Consider the following 19,396-nt stretch of genomic DNA (forward strand, 5'->3'; position numbering starts at 1 on the left):
AACTCCGAAAACAAGGTTAAGTGGGGATTTTTAGCCAAGGAGGGGGGTCAGGGTCAGTGGATGGGAAATTGTAAGAGGAAATATCAGAGGTGAGGGAGATTCTGGCTAAGTTGACTTGACAGGATTCTTGCTGAAGGAAGGCCAGGGTGCTCAGACATCACCTGGGGGTTGACAGAAGATGAGGAACCCCATCAGATATGGAGGGTGGGTGATTAGGGCTAAAGTGACTTAGCAGGATTCTGGATAAAATTGGCCACGAACACGAAAAGCCCAAAGTCAGGGCCTAGTTGGTAAGAGAGTCAGAGGAGCCAGAGAGGAGTCTGGCGGAGGGGACTGTCTTTGAGGGCAGGTCCTGGGCTGAGCTTTTCCCCATTACTCAACGTTTGTCTCCAGCATCTGAAAAAGCAGCCCTAAGGACAAAGACCAATGATTTTGAAACTGCATGGCAAAGCATGTCATTTAATCTAAACTTCAAGACAAAAAAAAAAGGTTTTTAAAGTATTTTAAAGTAGAGGTGGTATAGTACAGGTGCACACTAGTATCTGACTTCAATTCTGAAATACAAAGTTCTAAAAATTATAAGTTTTTTCCTAAGTTTGGAGCAAACTCATTTGAACTAATATCTGTATTTACAGCCTTCATATATCCCACTTAGGGTGAATATTTGTGGATATTCACACACTTTTGCTGCAGAAATACTGCGTTTGATTATAGGGTGTTGTCCCAGCCCCCGCTGGAGGTGTTTCATACAGTATCTATACTGTCATTTGAAAAAATCCTAAAAATTCTGAATTCCAAAAATACATCTGGCCCCAAAGTCCCCCCCACAACTTTATTCAGGTGTAACTGACAGATAACATTGTGCAAGTTTAAGGCGTATGATGTAATCATTTGATATATGTATATACTGCGAAATGATTACCACAGGAAGGTTAGTTCACACATCCACCACCTCACAGGGTTAACTTTTTTCTATGGTGACAACTTTTAAAACTCTCTCTTAGCAACTTTCAAATACATAACAGTATTGTCAACTATAGTCACCACGCCACACATCACTTCTCCAGGACTTACTCATCTTATAACTGGAAGACCTCAAGGGTTTTTGAAACAGGATTGTGAACTGGCAGTGGCAGTATTAGTCCTAAGAGCACTAGTAGGAGCCATACACCATTCATTGAGAACTTAGCTCCTGTCAGGCATTGTTCTAAGTACCTGATATGTAAATACCTGATTTAAACCTCAAAATGCCCTATGAGTCATCATTATCTTTTATAAATGAGAACACAGAAGTAGATTAGCTACTTAATGTGCTGAAGATCACCCAGCAAGTAGCCCAACTAAGTAGGGTGTCATGCATTTCACTATAATGCTTCAGGAGAGGGCCTTTTAACAAAGAATGCCTTCAACTGCAGCAGAACGGGAAACTCACAGTGACTCAAATAACAGAGACACGACAAGAAGTCTGGAGACCGGTGGGCAGTTAGCTGTAGGTGGGTTCAGAAGCTCACTTGTTCGGGCCTAGGTGCTACTTTCCACTAGGTTTCCCACCAGCTGCCCTCACGGTGACAAGGAGGCTGCAGCAGCTCCAGGAAGCTTACACTGGAAACAACAGTAGGGAAGAAGACAGTCGCCGCCCATCAATCCCCTTTTAACAGGAAAGAAAATCTTCCCCAGAGCCCTGTGCTCAAGAGACCTCCTTTACTTCTCACTGGCCAAGACCAGGTCACCCGCCCACCGCGAGCAATCACCGGCAAAGGGCGGGCTTGGATCGATTTTAATTAGTCAGAAAGGGTCCCGGGGCGGGCGCACCAGAGCAGGCAGGACGGGAGCTCCGCGTAGAGGGGGCGCGCGGTGCGGGGCGAGCAGAGCCCGAGCACGCTCCAGCCCAGACCGACTCCTGGTCCCCGGCTCAGCGCTGGGCTGGGGGCGACACCAGTTGTTTTGGGGGCGCCCAGCCAGAACCACCCCACCAACGGCGCGGGCGAGAGGCCTCTGTTTCCCCTTCCGCACAGCTGAGTGCTCCGGCAGCTCACCGCTCCAGCCTGCGGAGCAGTGGAGCGCCCTCGGGCGAGGAGTCACCATGCACCGGGGAAGAACCGGCTGGAGACCATGCCTCCCCGCAGATGTACCGGGCTCCCCTCCCGCCCGGAAGCGAGGCCAACTCCCCAAGACTACAACTCCCAGAGACCCCCCACAGGCTCGCCCATACTGATTGGCCCGCTGCGCCATCTATCAGCCAACCAGCCGCAGGAAGTCGGCTGCAGCCTGGGCTCAGGGACCAATGACGAGAGAGAGGAGGCGGGCGCTCCTGCAGCCGATCGGAGGTCTGTAGTTGAAGCGTGGCGGGACCCTAGAAGAGCAGGTTCTTCGAAGCCCCACGGCCGATTCGGTGATCAGAGAAGCAACACGCCAGCCCTCTTTGCAAAATAATGACCTGGCCAGACGTCCCCGAATGCCCAGAAGACTCTGGTCTCCGCTACTCCTGCCTGCGGCCGTATTGACGCCCCGCCCCCGTCTCTCATTGGCCCCCCAGGGACACGTGGGGGAAGAGGGCGTGGACGCGCGGCGTGGGCAGGGCGCCGGCCTCAGGCGGTGATGGGAGGCCGGCCGGACTCGGGTTTGGGGCCGCAATGGATACCCAGGCGCCGGGCCGGTGGCGACGGCGGAGGCCGGAGGAGCTGCAGGTTCCGGGGGACCCGGTGAGCCCCCGGGGCCTCGGCGTTGGGAACGGGAAGGCGGCACCGCTGGGGGGCCCCCAGTGGGCCGAGGCTCCAGGCGGCTCCAGGCGGCCTGGTCAGGGAGGAGGCCTGGCGGAAGCCGCCGGCATGCACTTGTCGGGGCGGGGCACGGGGTGGGCGGTGCCGTGACATCGCCCCTCCGGCGTTCCTGCGTTCGCGCCTGCGCAGAGATGGGGGACCCGGGCACTCCAGGGACTGCACAGCCAGGTCCCTCACCCGTGCGCGGGGCTCCGTGCCAAGCCTAGTGGATTCGGGGTCTACGTCGGGTGGTGTCCCGCGGCGTCCCTGGGTCACGCCTCCACGTGCAGACGCCGGGCTGGGTGTGGTAGGGGTGCCAGGTGAGCAGACACACCAGTCGGGTCTCGGTTGAGTGCTTTGACGGGAGAGAACAGGGTAAGGGGAGGTGGTTGGTGATGGGGGCCCTAATCAAGATCGGAGTGGGTGGGTGATCAGGTCTGTGTGAGACTAGAAGGGAAAACAGCTTGTATAGGAGGTAGGAAAGCGCTTAGCCTTTTAGCGAACTGGAAGAAGTCCTGTGAGATTGGAGCTGGAAGGCAGAGCCTCTGAGCAGCACTGTTATCGTCCACCTCTCCTTGCGAATTGCTGGTTTCGCTCGATCTCAGTTATTTCGTGGTTCCTTGCTAAGAGCAGCGATGAGCAGCCAACATATCCAGCATCTGAATTTTTTCTGTCTGCTTCTTCTAGACCTACAGGCTCGATAAGCGCAGGATCTGTCTTCCAAGTTAATGCAGGCATCGTCTTTCTCAAGTGTTTTGCACACCATAAGGAGTGACTAGCTTTCTTCCCTGCAACATCTGTTTCCTCACCACCCACTGCCTGACCACGGAGACAGTGTCACTTATGTTCTGTCACAGCAGCACCCCACTTCCAGGTACCATATTACTAGGGCATAGGTTAAACTTCTGTAACAGCGAAACTTCAAACCACATTGGCTCCAACGAGGTGAAAGTTTGATTCTCCCACACATAAACAGTGTGGAGGTGAGCAATCCAGAATGCAGGATCCTAAATGTAGGTATGGGGCTGGTGGTACCCAGATCAAGGACATTCCAGGAACCCGGATCCCTTCTGTCTTGTGGCTCTGGTACCTCCTGGGTGTTGTCCTCTTCTGCGAGGTAAATGCTGGTTCATTACTAGGGTGCACATTTTGGGGGAGGGGGAGTAAATAGTAAAGTGACATGATCCTACTGACATTCTAAGATCTTACTCTGGCAGCTCTTTGGAAAATGAAAGGGATAGTGATGTTGGAGGAGGTCATCAAGAGGATGTGACATCTTGTTGATCCTTGAGCTGGATCTAGGCGATCAGAGACTCCTCACCCCCTCCTCTGTCCTTGGAATGTATGTTCTGCCTGCTGTTCCCAAACTAGGAGCTGGTTTCAAGGACATAGGCTTGAAACAGTAAGGTGGCGTTCAGACCGTCTGGACTGAATATGTGACTGAAGCCAATTTAGGCCTCTATAAACAGATCTTCCTTGACTTACGATGGGGTTATGTCCCGATAACCCCATGGTAAGTTGAAAATATCATAAGTCGAAAATGCCTTTAATACACCTGACCTACCAAACATCACAGCTTAGCCTAGCCCTGCTCAGAACATGCTCAGAATTCTTACATTAGCCTACAGTTGGGAAAATCATCCAACACAAAGCCCATGTTATAATGGAGTGTTGAATATCTCATGTAATTTGTTGAATACTGTACTGAAAGTGAAAAGTAGCACGGTTGTGTGGGTGCAGAGTGGTTATAAGCACATTGGCTGTTTACCCTCCTGATCATGTGGCCAGTGGAGCCCTGGCTCTCTGCTGCTGCCCAGCTTCACGAGAGAGTGTCAGACCTCATATCACTAGCCCAGGAAAAGATCAGAATTCAAAATTAGAAGTACAGTTTCTACATGAGTGCCTATCTCTTTCACATCCTTGTAAAGTCAAAAAATGGTAAGTCGATTTGTAGCCACCCAAGACAAGCCTCAGATGTAAGTTCCCTTGCTTATTAAATGTGCCACCTACCCATCTGGGCTGAGTGGGCTGCCTCTTTCTTCAGTCTCTCCTTGCCCTCTGTCCGGGAGCCAGTTCGTGAACCAACAGGAGGTCAGAATGAAGGCAGGGAGGAGTGTATAGATGATGAGAGGCGACGGAGGGAATGGTGCAGCGGTGAAAGCAGACACTTGGCTATATGTTTTGGAAGAAGAACTGACAAGCTTATTGGTGGAGGGCATGTGGAAGGTAAGGTCAGGAGAGGGGTCCAGGATGCCTCCCAGAGTTGTGACAAGCACCTGGGCAGGTAGTGGTGCTGCTGTTGAGAGAAGATTGGCGTGAAACTGCAGGAGAAGACGAAGAGTTCCGATTAGGCCATACTAAGTTTTATGTCTTTGAGATATTTCACAGAGATGTGGCAGATACTGCTAGTCATTGAGTGGTTGCCATGTGGATTATCTGGATTTCATAACAAGCTGTTATACTCATGAGGAAACTGGGGTCAGAGAGGTTAGTCAACTGGCATAAGGATACACAGCTAGGAAGTGATGGAACTAAGTCTTAAGCCCCGCTCTCTGCCTCCAGAGCCTGGAGCTACACAGCTCCCCTGTGGGGCTTGTGGAACTGAAACACAAGGCTTCACAACGAAGTCCTAAATCGGCCATAAAATGAAGGGTGAGATGCCATGGGCTGTCAGGTGGGGAGCCAGAGGTCATTATTGATCAGAGAGAACCGGAGAGGCTTGATGAAGAAACTTTGAAGGATCTTTCAGATTGGAATTGCTGAAATTACGTGCCCAGCTTGAGGTTGCAACGCTTCCTGACTGTTAGCAGAGAAGGATGAGTTGGGTGTTATTGCCGTGGTGTGTATGGCCTCCTAACTTGATCAAATTCTTCTTTATGTTGTATCGTGTCCTAGTCTTTGATTTAATAATCCAGCTGGAGTTCAATAAAGCATCCAAGTTCTTGTCCCACGTTTTCTCTTCTCTTTCTCACACACACACACCTGCCGGAATTTGGCTGTTTCCTACCTCCGCTGACGGCCTAGCGGCTTACACCCTGTGAATTATACCCCGCAGTGGGGTTTTAGGAACTGCATCTCCCGGGACTCACCTCTGTAAGAGCTTTGCAAGTGATTCTCCCACGGAGCCCGAGGCCGTCTCCTCCCATGTAATCCTGTGAGCGTCTCATCTGTAGGGTTAGCTAACATGGTAACATGCGTAGCAGTTAAGTGTCAGTCTTGTTTCTCCTTTCCGTTAGGCAGACATTTTTTGAGCACCTGTTGTATACCAAGCACAGTTCCAGGCTCTGGAATAAGAAAAGTGAAGTGAAGTCTTCAGTTGGAGTGACCCTATGACTTGGGGGCCTCCAGTGCCCGGTTCTTTGCAGTCCCCCTGCCCACCACACACTCACCACACCAGATGTTTCAGAAGAAGAGTGCCCAGAACACTGAAGATTTGTGTCCACTCAGCCTTTCATCTCCACGAAGACTCTCCTTCCGGAAGAGCTCTGTAAAGGCAAGGTCTCTGGATGGAGCGACACCTGAGACACCTGGGCTCAAAACATCTGAGTTGGGCCAAGATCCATTTCTTCAGCTTTTGATTCCTAGGGATAAGCAGCCATTTCCTCTGTTGTAATTTCTTTCCATTCTTTGTCACTGTCCTTTAGAAATAAAATAGGAGGATGTATTAATTCATTGCCTGTTCCAGGCTTTTTTGCTTATCATTTTTTTTTTTTAATTTGGGTGAGGAAGATTGGCTCTGAGCTCACATCTGTTGCCAGTCTTTTTGCTTGAGGAAGACTGTTGCTGGACTAACATCTGTGCCAGTCTTCCTCTACTTTGTATGTGGGACACCGCCACAGCACGGCTTGGTGAGTGGTCTGTAGGTCCACACCTGAGATCTGAACCCGAAAACCCCAGTCCACTCAAGTGGAACACACAGAATTAACCGTTATGCCACCAGGCCGCCCCCAATTTTTGTTTTTTATACCATTATTGGGGTATAACAGACTGCACATATATAAAATGTATAGTTTGGCTTTTTGGCTGTTATGAATAATATGTTTATGAATACTCATATACAAGTTTTTGCATGGACATATGTCTTCATTTCTCTTGGGTATTTACGTAGTTGTGGAATTTCTGGGTCATGTAATAACTGTCTTTAGCCATTTGAAGAACTGGTAGATGATTTTCAAAGTGGCTGCACTATGCACATTCCCACCAGCAGTGTACAAGGGTTCCAGTTTCTCCATATCCTCACCGACACTTATATGTATTTTAATTATAGCTATCCTAAGTAGATGCGAAGTGTTATCTCTGGTTTTGCGTTTTCCTGATAACTAGTAATGTTGAATGTCTTTTCATGTGCTTCTTGGCCATTTGTATATCTTCTTTGGAGAAATGTCTGTTAGATCCTTTGCCCATTTTTTAATTGGGTTATTTGTCTTTCTTTTGTTGAGTTGTAATAGTTGTTTATATATTCTGAATACAAGTCTCTTATCAGATAGTTGATTTGCAGATTTTTTCTCCCACTCTGTACCCTTGTTTTCTTCTAAAAATCATGGTTTTAGCTCTCGCATTTATTTTTTTCCAGTTTGTTGAAAAATAATTGACATACATCACTGTATAATTTTAAGGTATAATGGTTTTAATGGTTTGATTTACATGAAATCTGTGAAATTACTGAGAAATGATTACCACAGTAGGTTCAGCTAATATTCATCTTCTTGTATAGATACAATAAAAAGAAAAGAAAAAAGGAAAAAAATTTTCTCCTTGTGATAAGAACTCTTAGGATTTACTCTCTTAACAACTTTCCTATATGTCATACAGCAGTGTTGGCTGTAGTCATCATGTGGCACATTGTGTCCCTAGTACTTATTTATCCTATAACTGTAGGTTTGTACCTTTTGACCGCTTTCCTCCCATCCCCCTCCCCCTCCGCCTCTGGTAACCACAAGTCTGATCTCTTTTTCTATGAGTTTGGTGTTTTGTTTTGTTTTTTAGATTCTACGTATGTGTGAGATTATACAGTATTAGTCTTTCTCTGTCTGACTTATTTCACTTAGCATAATGCCTTCAAGGTCCATCCATGTTGTTGCAAATGGTAGGATTTCCTCATTTTTTATGGCTAGATAATATTCCATTGTATATATATGCCACAACTTTTTTATTCATTCATGGATGGACGCTTAGGTCGTTTCCATATCTTGGCTGTTATAAATCATGCTGCTATGAACATAGGGTGCAGGTATCTTTTCCAGTTAGTGTTTTGGTTTCCTTTGAATATATTCCTGGAAGTGGAATTGCTGGATTATATGGTAGTTCTATTTTTAATCTTTTGAGGATCCTTCGTACTGTTTTCCATAGTGGCTGCACCAATTTACAAACTCATCAACAGTGCACAAGGATTCCCTTTTCTCCACATCCTTGCCAACACTTGTTTCTTTTTGATGATGGCCATTTTAACACGTGTGAGGTGATATCTCAGTGTGGTTTTAATTTGCATTTCCCTGGTGATGAGCGTCTTTTCATGTACCTGTTGGCCTTTCATAGCTCTCACATTTAGATCTATGTTCCATTTTGAGTTAGTTTTTGTGTATGATGCAGGGTAAGGTTCCACCTTCATTCTTTTGTGTGTAGATATTAAGTTGTCCAGACACCATTTGTTGAAAAGACTATGCTCTCCCCCCGTTTAATTGCCTTGGCATCTTTGTTGAAAATCACTCCTCTGTAAATGTGAGGATTTTTTCTGGATTCTCAGTCCTGTTCCATTGATCTGTGTGTCTGTCCTCAGTACCACGCTGTCTTGATTATTGTAGCTTTGTAGTAAGTTTTGAAACCTGAAAGTGTGAGTCCTCCAGCTTTGTTCTTTTTCCACATTGTTTCGGCCATTCCAGGTCTGTTGAATTTCCATATGAATTCTTGGATAAGCTCATCAATTTCATCAAAAAAGCAAAGAAGTCCACTGGAATTCTGATAAGGATTGGGTTGAGTCTATAGATTTGTTTGAGGAATACTACCATCTGCAATGTTAAGTCTCTGATCAGTGAACATGGGATATCTTTCTAAGTTTCATTGATTTTTCTCTATTGCTTTTCTATTTACTATGTCATTAATTTTCACTCATCTTTATTATTTCTTTCTACTTATGTTGAGTTCAGTTGTTCTTTTGTTTCTAGTTACTTAAGGTGGAAGCTAAAGTCATTGAGTGGAGACCTTTCGTTTCTGATGTAGGCATTTAGTGCTATACATTCCCCCTAAGTTCTTCTTCAGTGCAAATTTTGATTATGTTTTGTTTTCTTTCTTTCTTTCTTTTTTTCTTGAGGAAGATTATCCCTGAGCTAACATCCATGCCAGTCCTCCTCCACTTTATACATGGGTTGCTGCCACAGCATGGCTGATGAGTCGTGTCTGTCTGAACCTGGGCCACCGAAGCAGAGCACACCAGACTCAATCACTATGCCATGGGGCTGGCCCCTGTTTTCATTTTTTTTTGGTTCAGACTGCTTTGTAATTTTCCGTTTGATTTTTTCTTTGATGCATTTCTTATTTAGAAGTGTGTTATTTAGTTTCCAAATATTTGGGGGTCTTCTAGAGATATTTCTGTTATTGCTTTCAAATTAATTTAGTCCCACTGTGGTCAGAGAACGTATTTTATATGACTTGAGTTCTTTTCAGTTTACTTAACCTTCTTTTTTCTTTTTCTAAAAATTAATATTTTTATTTTATTATGGTAAGAACACATAATATGATATCTATCCTGTTAACTAATTTTAAGTATACAATAATATACTAATGTTGTCTATAGGTACAGTGTTGTACGGCAGATCTCTAGGGCTTATTCATCTTACTTAATTGAAATTTTGTGCCTGTTGATTAATAACTCTGCGTTTCCCCCCCACAGCCCCTGTTAACTAGCATTCCAGTCTCTGATCTTATGAGTTTGACTATTTTAGACACCTCGTGTAAGCAGAATCACATGGCACTTGTATTTCTGTGTCTGGCGTATTTCACTTAGCCTAACGTCCTCAGTATCTACCCATGTTGTCACATGTTGCAAAATTTCCTTCTTTTTTAAGGCTGAATGGTATTCCATTGTGTATGTATACCACATTTTCCTTATCCATCAATCTGTTGGTGGACATGTAGGTTGTTTCTACATCTTGGCTGTTGTGAATAGTGCTGCTCTGAACGTGGGAGTGTCAATATCTCTTTGGGATCCTCATTTCAGTTTTTTTGGATAAATATCCAGAAGTGGGATTGCTGGATTATGTGATAGTCCTATTTTTAATGGTTTGAACAACCTTGATACTGTTTTACATATGAGACTTCTTTTATGACCCAAAATATGGTCAGTCTTGGGAAATGTGTATTCTGCTGTTGTTGTGAAGTGTTCTCTAAATGTCATTTAAGCCAAGTTGGTTGATAGTTTGGTTTAAATCTTCTGTATCCTTGGCAGTTTTCTTCATGTTCTATCAATTTTTGTGAGAAGGTATTGAAACCTCTGTAATTCTATATTTGTCTTTTCTCCTTGCAGTTCTATTAGTTTTTGCTTCATGTATTTTGAAGCTCTTTTATTAGGTACAAATGTGTTTGTGAATTGTATGTCCTTTTGACGAATTGACTCCTTTATCATTATGAAGTCACCTTTTATATCCCTGGTATAATCTATTTTGTCTGATATTAATCTACTTTGATATTTAATAGAGCAACTCAAGCTTTCTTTTGATTAATGTTAGCATTGTATATCTTTTTGCATCCTTTCACTTTTAATCTATTTATATCTTTGTATTTAAAATGAGTTTCTTATAGGCAGCCTATAATTGAGTCTTGGGTTTTTCTTTTTTTATTTCAATCTGACAATCTCTGCCTTTTCATTGGAGTACTTAGTCTATTTACATTTAATGTAACTATTGACACAGATTAAAATCTATTTTCTTGCTATTTGTGTTCTATTTGTCTTATCTATTCTTTATTTACTTTTTCTGCTTTATCTCTTTTTTGGTTTATTGGGATCTTTTTTTATGATTTCATCTTGTTTCCTTTGTTGGCTTCATGAAGTTCCCATTTTGCTGGTAGGGTCAGGCAGTATTCCCAGCCCTGTCTGAGCACCAGGCACTGCTGTTTCTAGTTCTTTCAGGTGCTTCCTTCCCTGCCCGTGGGTAATTCCCTCACATTCATCTGCTGATCAGCACTCAGCTGAATAGTGCAGATCTTTGTGTTTCTCTCTCTGTGCTGCTGTCTTCTCGCTAGTGCTCTGTCCTCTGAGCCTCCCCACACTCAGCATTTTCTCTCAACTCAGGGAGTCCACCAGGCTCTGCCTCGGTTTCCCTTCCCTGTGCTGTAGCCTGGAAACTCTAGGCAGTGAGGTAAGGCAGATGTAGGGCTCACCTTCTTTGTCCCTTGTCTCAGGGGTCACTGTTCTTTGTTACTTGTTGGTCAGTGTCTTGGAATCCATTGTTTCATTTATTTTGTCCATTTTTGGTGGTTTCGTGCGGGAGGGTGAATCTGTTCCCTGTTGCTCCATCTTGGCCCAACAAGCTGGTTGGATTATTGATTCAAAGTTTAAACAGAAGTTGAAACACACACACACACACACACTCAATAAAGTTAAGTTTGAGGGACTCCTTGGCAAGTTCGAGAATGTTACTTGTAATTGTTTTCTACCCTGTTTCGATTTAGAGTATTTTTAAGTTCATGTGGCTTGTGCACTGCAGCAGCATCACTGCTGACAAAAACCTCTAACAGTGAATGTTTTCTGCGCGGAGTGTAGTTTGTCAGCCATTCGTGTGACTTGGTTTGGCCGGGCTGTGGGTTCTTTTGCCGGTCGGACAGCAGCCTGGTGCACATGCTGTAAACGGACATGTTTTCCCTTTCCTTTACACTCGCACACATGTCAGGCCTTCAGTCATGATGAGCAAGCTCGAGCTTTTCAAAAAGCCAGATAATTTTGAGTTGCCGTCTGGAATGATTTTCGTGCAACTGTGGAAACTTCGCTGTGAGTAAATTGTAAAGTTCCAGTCTGCCGTTTTCACCAGTTCTTGGTCTTATGAACAGCTGCCCCCATGTTAGAGAGCTGAGGATATTTTATATCCACTCTGCTCTGTGGATAACTTTCGGACCTACCTTTGCTAACACTTGGAAGATTATCCAGTAAAGCTAGTAGTCCTTGTCAGCAAAACCGCTTAAATGTATTGATGACTTTACTCCATTTAAGTAACCCTATGGGGTCTAACTCAGGAAGTGAGAAAATTCCGAGTTAAATTTGCTTGTTTCACCCCGTAGGGTGGAGATGTTACGGCTCGTCTGCTGAGTGAGATCCCCACTGTGAGAACCTAATGAATACTAGCTGATGGTGTGGACCCCTGACAAAACCCTTTTATTTTGCCTTTCTTTGGTCACTGTTCATTCTAAACAATTGTAGCCCACTCCTCAAGAAACTACTTATTTAATTCTTTCACTCATTTTTTTATTTTAGAAATAGTCTGTGGAGCTACTTTCATTGTCTGTTGTACTAAGTTTCACTATTCAGCCATCCTCCCATCTAGAGAAAGGAAATTTATCAATAATAATTCATTTTTGGTTATAGCTCTAATACAGGTGTTTCCTCTGCCAGATGCATGTAGCCTGAATCATTGCTAGTTTTTGGCAGACTTCTTTGTATATGACACAGAAAAGTCAAGATGAGGTTAGAGTAAGTTAGGAGGTAGTTTTCCATGGTTGGGGGCTCTTTCAGGTGTCTCTTGTGCTCAGCAGAGACACTGGAGGGACCATACCTTGGCATCTGCCTCTTTAATTATGAGGTGCTCAGACTGAATGAGGCACGGACCAGCAGGTACTTTTTGGTTGACTAACATGTGAGCTGTGTGTGTATTTAACTGAAAAGAAATGAAGGGAGGTTTACACTAAGACATAAAATTGTTGGTATTTTCAAAGTATCCTTTATTTAGAGGAAATTATAATTCAACTGGTAAAATCTGAGCAGTGTGCCCCATCATTACCCTTCATGGCCATGACTGTGGCTTCCGTCGTCTTAGATTTCTCTCTTGTGCTTATCATTAAGACCACGTTGTTTAGGCTTTTTTTCCCAAGTGTACAATGAAGTGATTTTTTTGTAAATTTAATGGTTGTGCAACCATCACCACCCAGTCTTAAAACATTTCCATCATCTCAGAAAGATCTCTTGTGTCCATTTATAGTCACTCCCATTCCTACCCTACCTCCAGGCAATTGCTAATCTACTTTCTATCTCTAGTTTTGCTTTTTCTGGACATTTCTTCTAGTGGAATCACACAATGTGTGGTTTTGCTGCTGGCTTCTTTCGCTTAGCATAATGTTTTTGAGATCATTCAAGATGAAGCATGTATCAGTAGCTTGTTCCTTTTTATTACTAAATAATATTCATTGTATGAATATACTACAATTGTTGGTCCATTCATCAGTTGATAGTCATTAGGGCTATTTTCTCTTTTGGCTGTTATGAATAGTGCTGAAAATTCACCTACAGATCATTGTGTGGACATATGTTTTAATTTCTCTTAGATAGACATCCAGGACTGGAATTCCGGGTTCCTCTGGTAAGTTTATGTTTAACTTTCTAAGAAACGGCCAAACTGTTCTCCAAAGTGGCAGCACCGTTTTGCATCCCCACCAGCAACCTGTAAGGGTTCCAGTTTGTCTACATCCTCATATTGTCTGTGTCTTTAATTATAGTCATTCTAGTAGATATGAAGTTAGGTATCTTACAGCAGTTTTAATTTGCACTTCCCTAGTGACTAATGATATTGAATGTCTTTTCATATGCTTATTGATCATTCATATCTTTTTTGGTGAACTGTCTGTTCAAATCTTTGGCCCATTTAAAAAAATGGCTTTATGTATAATTTACATGCCATAAACTTCACTCTTAAAATGCACAGATCAGTCGTTTTCAGAATACTTACAGAGTTGTGTGACTATCACCCTAATCTAATTCCAGAACATTTTCATCACCCCCAAAAAACCCTGGTACTCATCAGCAGGTACTCCCCATCCTCCTCCTCCAGCCCTAAGCCACCACCAATCTACTTTCTGTCTCTATCGGTTTGCTCATTCTGGACACTTCATATAAATGGAATCATACAATATGTGGTCTTTGTGACTGGCTTCTTTCACTTAGCATATTAATGTTTTTGAGGTCCATCCATATGGAAGCATGTATCAGTATTTTATTCTTTTTTGTTGCTACACTTAAATTGTATGGCTATACGACTCTTGTTTATCTCTGTATCAGTCGGTGCACATTTGGGTTGTTTGCGTTTTTAGAATTTTGTGGGTAATGCTGCTGTGGACATTCATGTACAAGTTTTTGCAGACATTTGTCTTGCTTTCTCTTGGGCAGATTCCTAGTTGTGGAATTGCTGGGTCACGTGGTACCTCTGTGCTTAACATTTTGAGGAATGACCAGCTGTTTCCAAAGCAGCCGCACCATTTAAATTCCCAGTAGCAATGAACAAGGGTTCCAGTTTCTCCGCGTTCTTGCTCATACTTGTTATGGTCTGCCTTTTTTGTTATACTCGTTCTAGTAGGTGAGAAGTGGTATCCAGTTGTGGTTTTGATTTGCATTTTTCTAATGACTAATGATGTTGAACATCTTTTCATGAACTTATTGGCCTTTTGTATCGTTAGTTGGAGAAATTACTATTCAAATCCTTTGCCCGTTTAAAAACTTATGTGTTTCCTTGTTGAGTTGAAAGCCTTGTTTCTGTATTCTAGGTACGAGTCCTCTATCATATATGATGTGTAAACATTTTCTCCAAGAACGTGGCTTGTCTTTTCACTTTCTTAATGGTATCTTTTGAAGGCCGAAAGTTTTGAATATTGATGAAATCTGATTTATCAATTTGTTTCTTTCATAGATCATGCTGCCAGTGTTGTATCTAAGAAGTCTTTGCCTAACTGTGAAGCACAGAGATTTTCTCCTATGTTCTCTAAAAATGTTTTGCATTTAGCTCTTATATTTAGGTCTCATTCATTCTGAGTTAATTTTTGTGTATGGTGTGTGGTAGGGCCTAAGTTCCTTCTTTGCTCGTGGTTATTGAATTGTGCCAGCACCATTTCCTGTAAAGACCATTCTTTCTCCATTGAATTATCTTGGCACCCTGTCAAAAGTGAATTGAACATAAATAGAAGGGTTTATTTCTGGATTCTCAGTTCTGTTCATTTACCTATATGTTATTTCCTATGTCAGTATCAAACTGTCTTGATTACTGTAGATTTATGTTAAGTTTATATTACATTATATTCTGAAATCTTTTTCATACATTGTTTAGTTTTTGGTGCTGCTTTAGCTGTGTTTTTCAGTCTCGTCTCCCCAGTTAGACTGAGAGTACATGAAGACCCAGCTCGGTCGTTTCAGATCACCGGACTTCATGCAAGTTTGTTAATAAGGTTCTTTCCTCAACTGCAAAAAGAAATAAATTTCCTGCCCTTCCTGTGTCACAGGATTATTGTGAGAATCAAATGAAATAAAGGTGGGAACACTCTAAACTGTCGTTTTTATAATTACAAGGGCCATTTATTACCTTTCACTTCTTGTAAGTAAATCTGCATGCCTGCCCTCCTTAAGGTCCTTGGTTTTCAGGGAGGATAATGTAGGTTTACAGTGCACTTGGTAAATCTCGAAGCCTAAAATTAATCCTCAGTATGTCTGCTGTGTGCCTTTGTGGTTTTTATTTTAACTAGAAGTAAGAGTGGTTTTCTTGGGTCTTCTCTGATGGCTTCCTCGAGGTAACTGGCTCTCATAGAAGTGGGTTGGCACTCTTCCTCTGAGCCCTGCCTGCCTTGCTTGTCTCTCAGAAACGGTGTTCTCTTTACCAAGCTGGACTTGGTCACAAGTGGACTGAATGCTCGTGCACAGTAAGTCAAGGAGTCTTCTAAGTGGCCAGCGCTGAATCAAGCACAGCATCGAGATGTTACGATCCGTTTGGTTAAAGTCCTCATGTGCCCTGAGAGCCTGGGGGGTGAGGACGCAAACCCTGACGTGTGGTCTGCTCTGTGGTTGACGCTGGGCCAGATTTCACTGGGCCGTGGAAAGCAGACCTCCAGGAGCGCAAGGTTGTTTTCCACATGCAAATGTCATCGAGGAGGAATCTTCACTTGATGGAAACCATGCTTTCTTTCTAAATGACAGTCTGTGGCGCCTTATTAATTTCGCTCCATCCAGCATTAATGGTTCTGTGTTCAGGGCTGATGGGTGTCCGTATCAGCTACTCCAGCAAGAGTAAATTTTCTCATCTATGGTAGAATTAAAACTAAACTAAATTAAAAACTCTCACTCAGCACACTGTTTCTGCTAACTAGGATTCAGTTAACCAGCGTTACACATTTATAATACAAATGATCTTTAGGATAAAGGCCATTACTCAATAAAAGTTCTCAAAATACCTTCAAAATGAGAGATTAGATTATTGTGTGTGCCCGTGTGGAGGGAGAGAGAGGTACCATTAATTGCATTCCTGAGTTCTAATGCTTTACACTGGTATTCTAATTTACAGTATATATACTTAACTCATATTAGCAAAGTATGTATGTGCTTAATTCAAGGTGTTTAATTTTTAAGAATGCGCTGTTTTCTTACACATGCTTTTCTTTCGAAGAGTTCAAAGAAGCTGGTGTCTTTTTCCTTTATTATCCACGTTCTTCTTGAGCACAGAGAGTGGAAAAATGGGTTTCGAGAGGTGGCTGCGTGCCCCAGTTCGGCCGACAGCAGAGCCGGCCCGGCCTGTGCTTCCTGTGCATGTACGTACTCCCTCTTCACTCGCTCGCTGCCGTGTTCCCAGGTGTGTCATGAAACTGGAGGGCTCACTCTCGTCAGCAAGGAAACCGAGGCTTTGAATTTCATTTCTGCCCAACTGTGAAGTCTTGAACACCCCCTCCCTCCCCTGCGCCTCACTCATCAAGCCCCCTGGAGCCCCATCACTTCCAATGAAGGAAGCAGTCCATGGCAGCAAAGGTGTCATCGCGCCTCCTCACTGGAGGGCGCTTGTCTTTCCAAGACCTGCGCCAACTCTGTTCCATTGTCAAGGCAACACATACATATTTTGCATTTTAATTTATGCATCTTATCAAATGCTCTTTCTTGCTCAACCACGTTCCTGTTTCAGCTGTTCTCTGGCGAGGTTGCTGTTCGATTGATGTTCAGTTATTGTTAAGTAGTGGGGTCTTTGCATATACTCAGGATTTTAATTTTGTTTATGTAGTGCAAGTGCCTTCTTATTTGGGCAGTAAATCTTCACCTGCCTTTATGAAGGCTGACAGAGCCTCTCTAGAAGGGAGTATGAGAGAGTGAATCATGTAACACAAGCATCTCAGAGTTAAAGGCCTCTGCAGCCCTCATTCTCCTTTGGTCCAGGCCAAGCCGTGATAACTGGACTATTTGCCAAGTAAGTTTACAAGTCAGTGTCAGATGCAGTTAGCTCTCCATAAGCCACAGTAAATAACAGAAAGTACAAATAATTTCATCCACTCAGCTGGGTGAGGTCCACCAGGCAGGTGATCCCCACATTCCCTGAGGAGCCCACCCCTCACCGACCACCAAGGTATCAGTATAGCTCCCCCTTTTGCCTGCTGCAGGTTGTGGGGACCCCACCACCTGAGCCCCTCGAAGAAAGTCAGCTCGTCACCATGGAAGACACAAGTCTGCCAACCGTAATGTGCCGAGTGTTACTTGCCCCACACAGAGATGGTTTAGAATGTAGTTCCAGAGTGTTTCAGATTCCACCCAGAAAGTATAGGTTCCAGTTCTTAGTTATCCATCCGTGTCCCTGTGCTTTCCTTTTTGGTAGGTCTGATGTCAAGGGAAATGATATTATTGCTGTTCACCAACTATGATGTTACTCGGGGCAGGGGGGAGAGTTGAAACAGTATAAAATGACATGGGGCATATTTAATATTTCCACTTTTTCCCTTTAGCCCGGAATATTGAAAGTTGTCATCAAACCAATTTTAACACACCACACCTCTTTTTACAGTACAGAGACTGAGCAGATCCTGAATAACCAGAGATCCAGGTCCTTGCCTTATCTTCTTCAATACTTTGATCTAAGTGAAGACATAGAAGGCTATTTGCAAAAGTCATGAAGGTGGCTAATGTGATTACTGCAACAGGCAGCAGAATAAGGATAGCATACTATTGATACTCTTTTGCACTTTGTTTTTTACTTAACAGTACATCCTGGAAGTCACAGCACGGCAGCCACAGAGCTCTTCTTCCTTCCCATCACAGCTGCATAGTGCTGCATTGCCTGGATGCTCCGTCTTTATCCAGCCACTGTCCTACAGATGGGCATTTGGGTTGTTTCCAATATTTTGCAGTTTAACCAATGCTGCAGTGAGTAACCTTGTGCATTTTTTTTTTCATGTTGTAGGTATACCTGTAGGGTGGATTCCTGGAGGTGTAATTTCTGGGCTGAAAAGTGTGTATGTAACTTTATTAGGTACCACCAAATTTCCCTGCAGAATTTGCATTTCCACCAGCAATGTAGGGGATGTCTGTTTCTCAGGCCTCACCAACAGAGGCGGCATCACACTTTAAAATTTTTGCTGGTCTGATAGATGACAAACGGTGTCCTGATATTACCTTAATTTGCACTTTAAATATGAGTGGGTTTGAACATTTTTTCATATGTTTGGGGCCATTTTTATAACTTTTTGTCATCAATTGTTCATGTCTTTTTTCCTATTTGTCTTTTGGGTTTCTGGTCATTTGTTCTTCAATTTGTATGAGAGTTTCATTTATTAAGGTTGTTAGCCCTTTTTCTGTGGGATATGTTGCAAATATTTTTCTCCAATTTGTTAGTTATCTTTTTTTTTTTCCTGAGGAAGATTGGCCATGAGCTAACTTCTGTTGCCAGTCTTCCTTTTTTTGTGCTTGAGGAAGATTAGCCCTGGGCTAACATCTGTGCCAGTCTTCCTCCACTTTGTATATGGGTCACCGACACAGCATGGCTGATGAGTGGTGTAGGTCCATGTCCAGGATCTGAACTTGCAAACCCGGGCTGAACTTAGCCAACTAGGCCGCTGGGGCTGGCCCTGTAAATTATCTTTTGACTTTGTGTAGGGTTTGTTTTGTTTTGCTATGCAGATATTCTTTATTTCTGTGTAGTTAAATTTTTCAGTTTTTGTTTTATTGCCTCTGGATTTGAGTCATAGTTAGAGGGTCTTTTTCTACACCAAGGTTCAGGAGCATTCACTCATGTTTTCTTCTAGGAAGGATATAGTTTCACTGTTTTACATTTAGATCACTAATTCATTTGAGGTTCATTTTTGTCTGTGGTGTGAGATACAGATCTAGTTTTACCGTTTTCCAAATGGCTTCCCACTTGTCCTAGCACCATATGTTGAAAAGTCCGTCTTTCTCCCAGTGGCTGGAGATGCCACATTTCCATATACATTCAGATTTATTCCTGGGCTTTTTATTCTATCCCACTGGCCTATTTGTCTGCTTATCACCAGGACCACTCAGTTTAGTTATAAAGTCTTTATGGTATGTTTTAATGTCCAGTAGTTGTGGTTTTCCTGGCTATTCTTGCGTATTTGTTTTTCCATGTAACCTTGAGAATCAACTTGTATAAGTCTATGCAATAGTTTATTGGTATTTTTACTGGGATTATGTT

At 43.3% G+C, this 19,396-nt stretch overlaps 1 protein-coding gene and 1 long non-coding RNA gene across 5 annotated transcripts in view; both read left to right on the forward strand.

The window, feature by feature from the left end:
- The first annotated feature begins 2,293 nt into the window (after positions 1-2,293).
- C1H10orf143 (chromosome 1 C10orf143 homolog) overlaps positions 2,294-19,396 on the forward strand; it is a 37,333-nt gene continuing 20,230 nt past the window's right edge. Inside the window, exons 1-2 of one of the 4 annotated variants that reach the window (XM_070562001.1) lie at positions 2,541-2,702; positions 17,950-18,111. In XM_070562001.1, coding sequence (XP_070418102.1) covers positions 2,634-2,702; positions 17,950-18,111 — 231 coding nt within the window. In that variant the 5' untranslated portion in view covers positions 2,541-2,633. Of the gene's footprint in view, positions 2,703-17,949; positions 18,112-19,396 lie in introns of all 4 variants that reach the window. The other 3 variants (XM_070562064.1, XM_070562216.1, XM_070562135.1) reach the window with 3 other exon arrangements.
- Positions 2,898-7,506, forward strand: LOC139074072 (uncharacterized). The gene is made up of 3 exons (XR_011523432.1): positions 2,898-3,079; positions 3,447-3,633; positions 5,996-7,506. It is a non-coding gene; the product is annotated as an uncharacterized lncRNA (long non-coding RNA).

This window comes from Equus przewalskii, chromosome 1 (assembly GCF_037783145.1).
Source record: "Equus przewalskii isolate Varuska chromosome 1, EquPr2, whole genome shotgun sequence".
Classification (NCBI taxonomy): domain Eukaryota; kingdom Metazoa; phylum Chordata; class Mammalia; order Perissodactyla; family Equidae; genus Equus; species Equus przewalskii.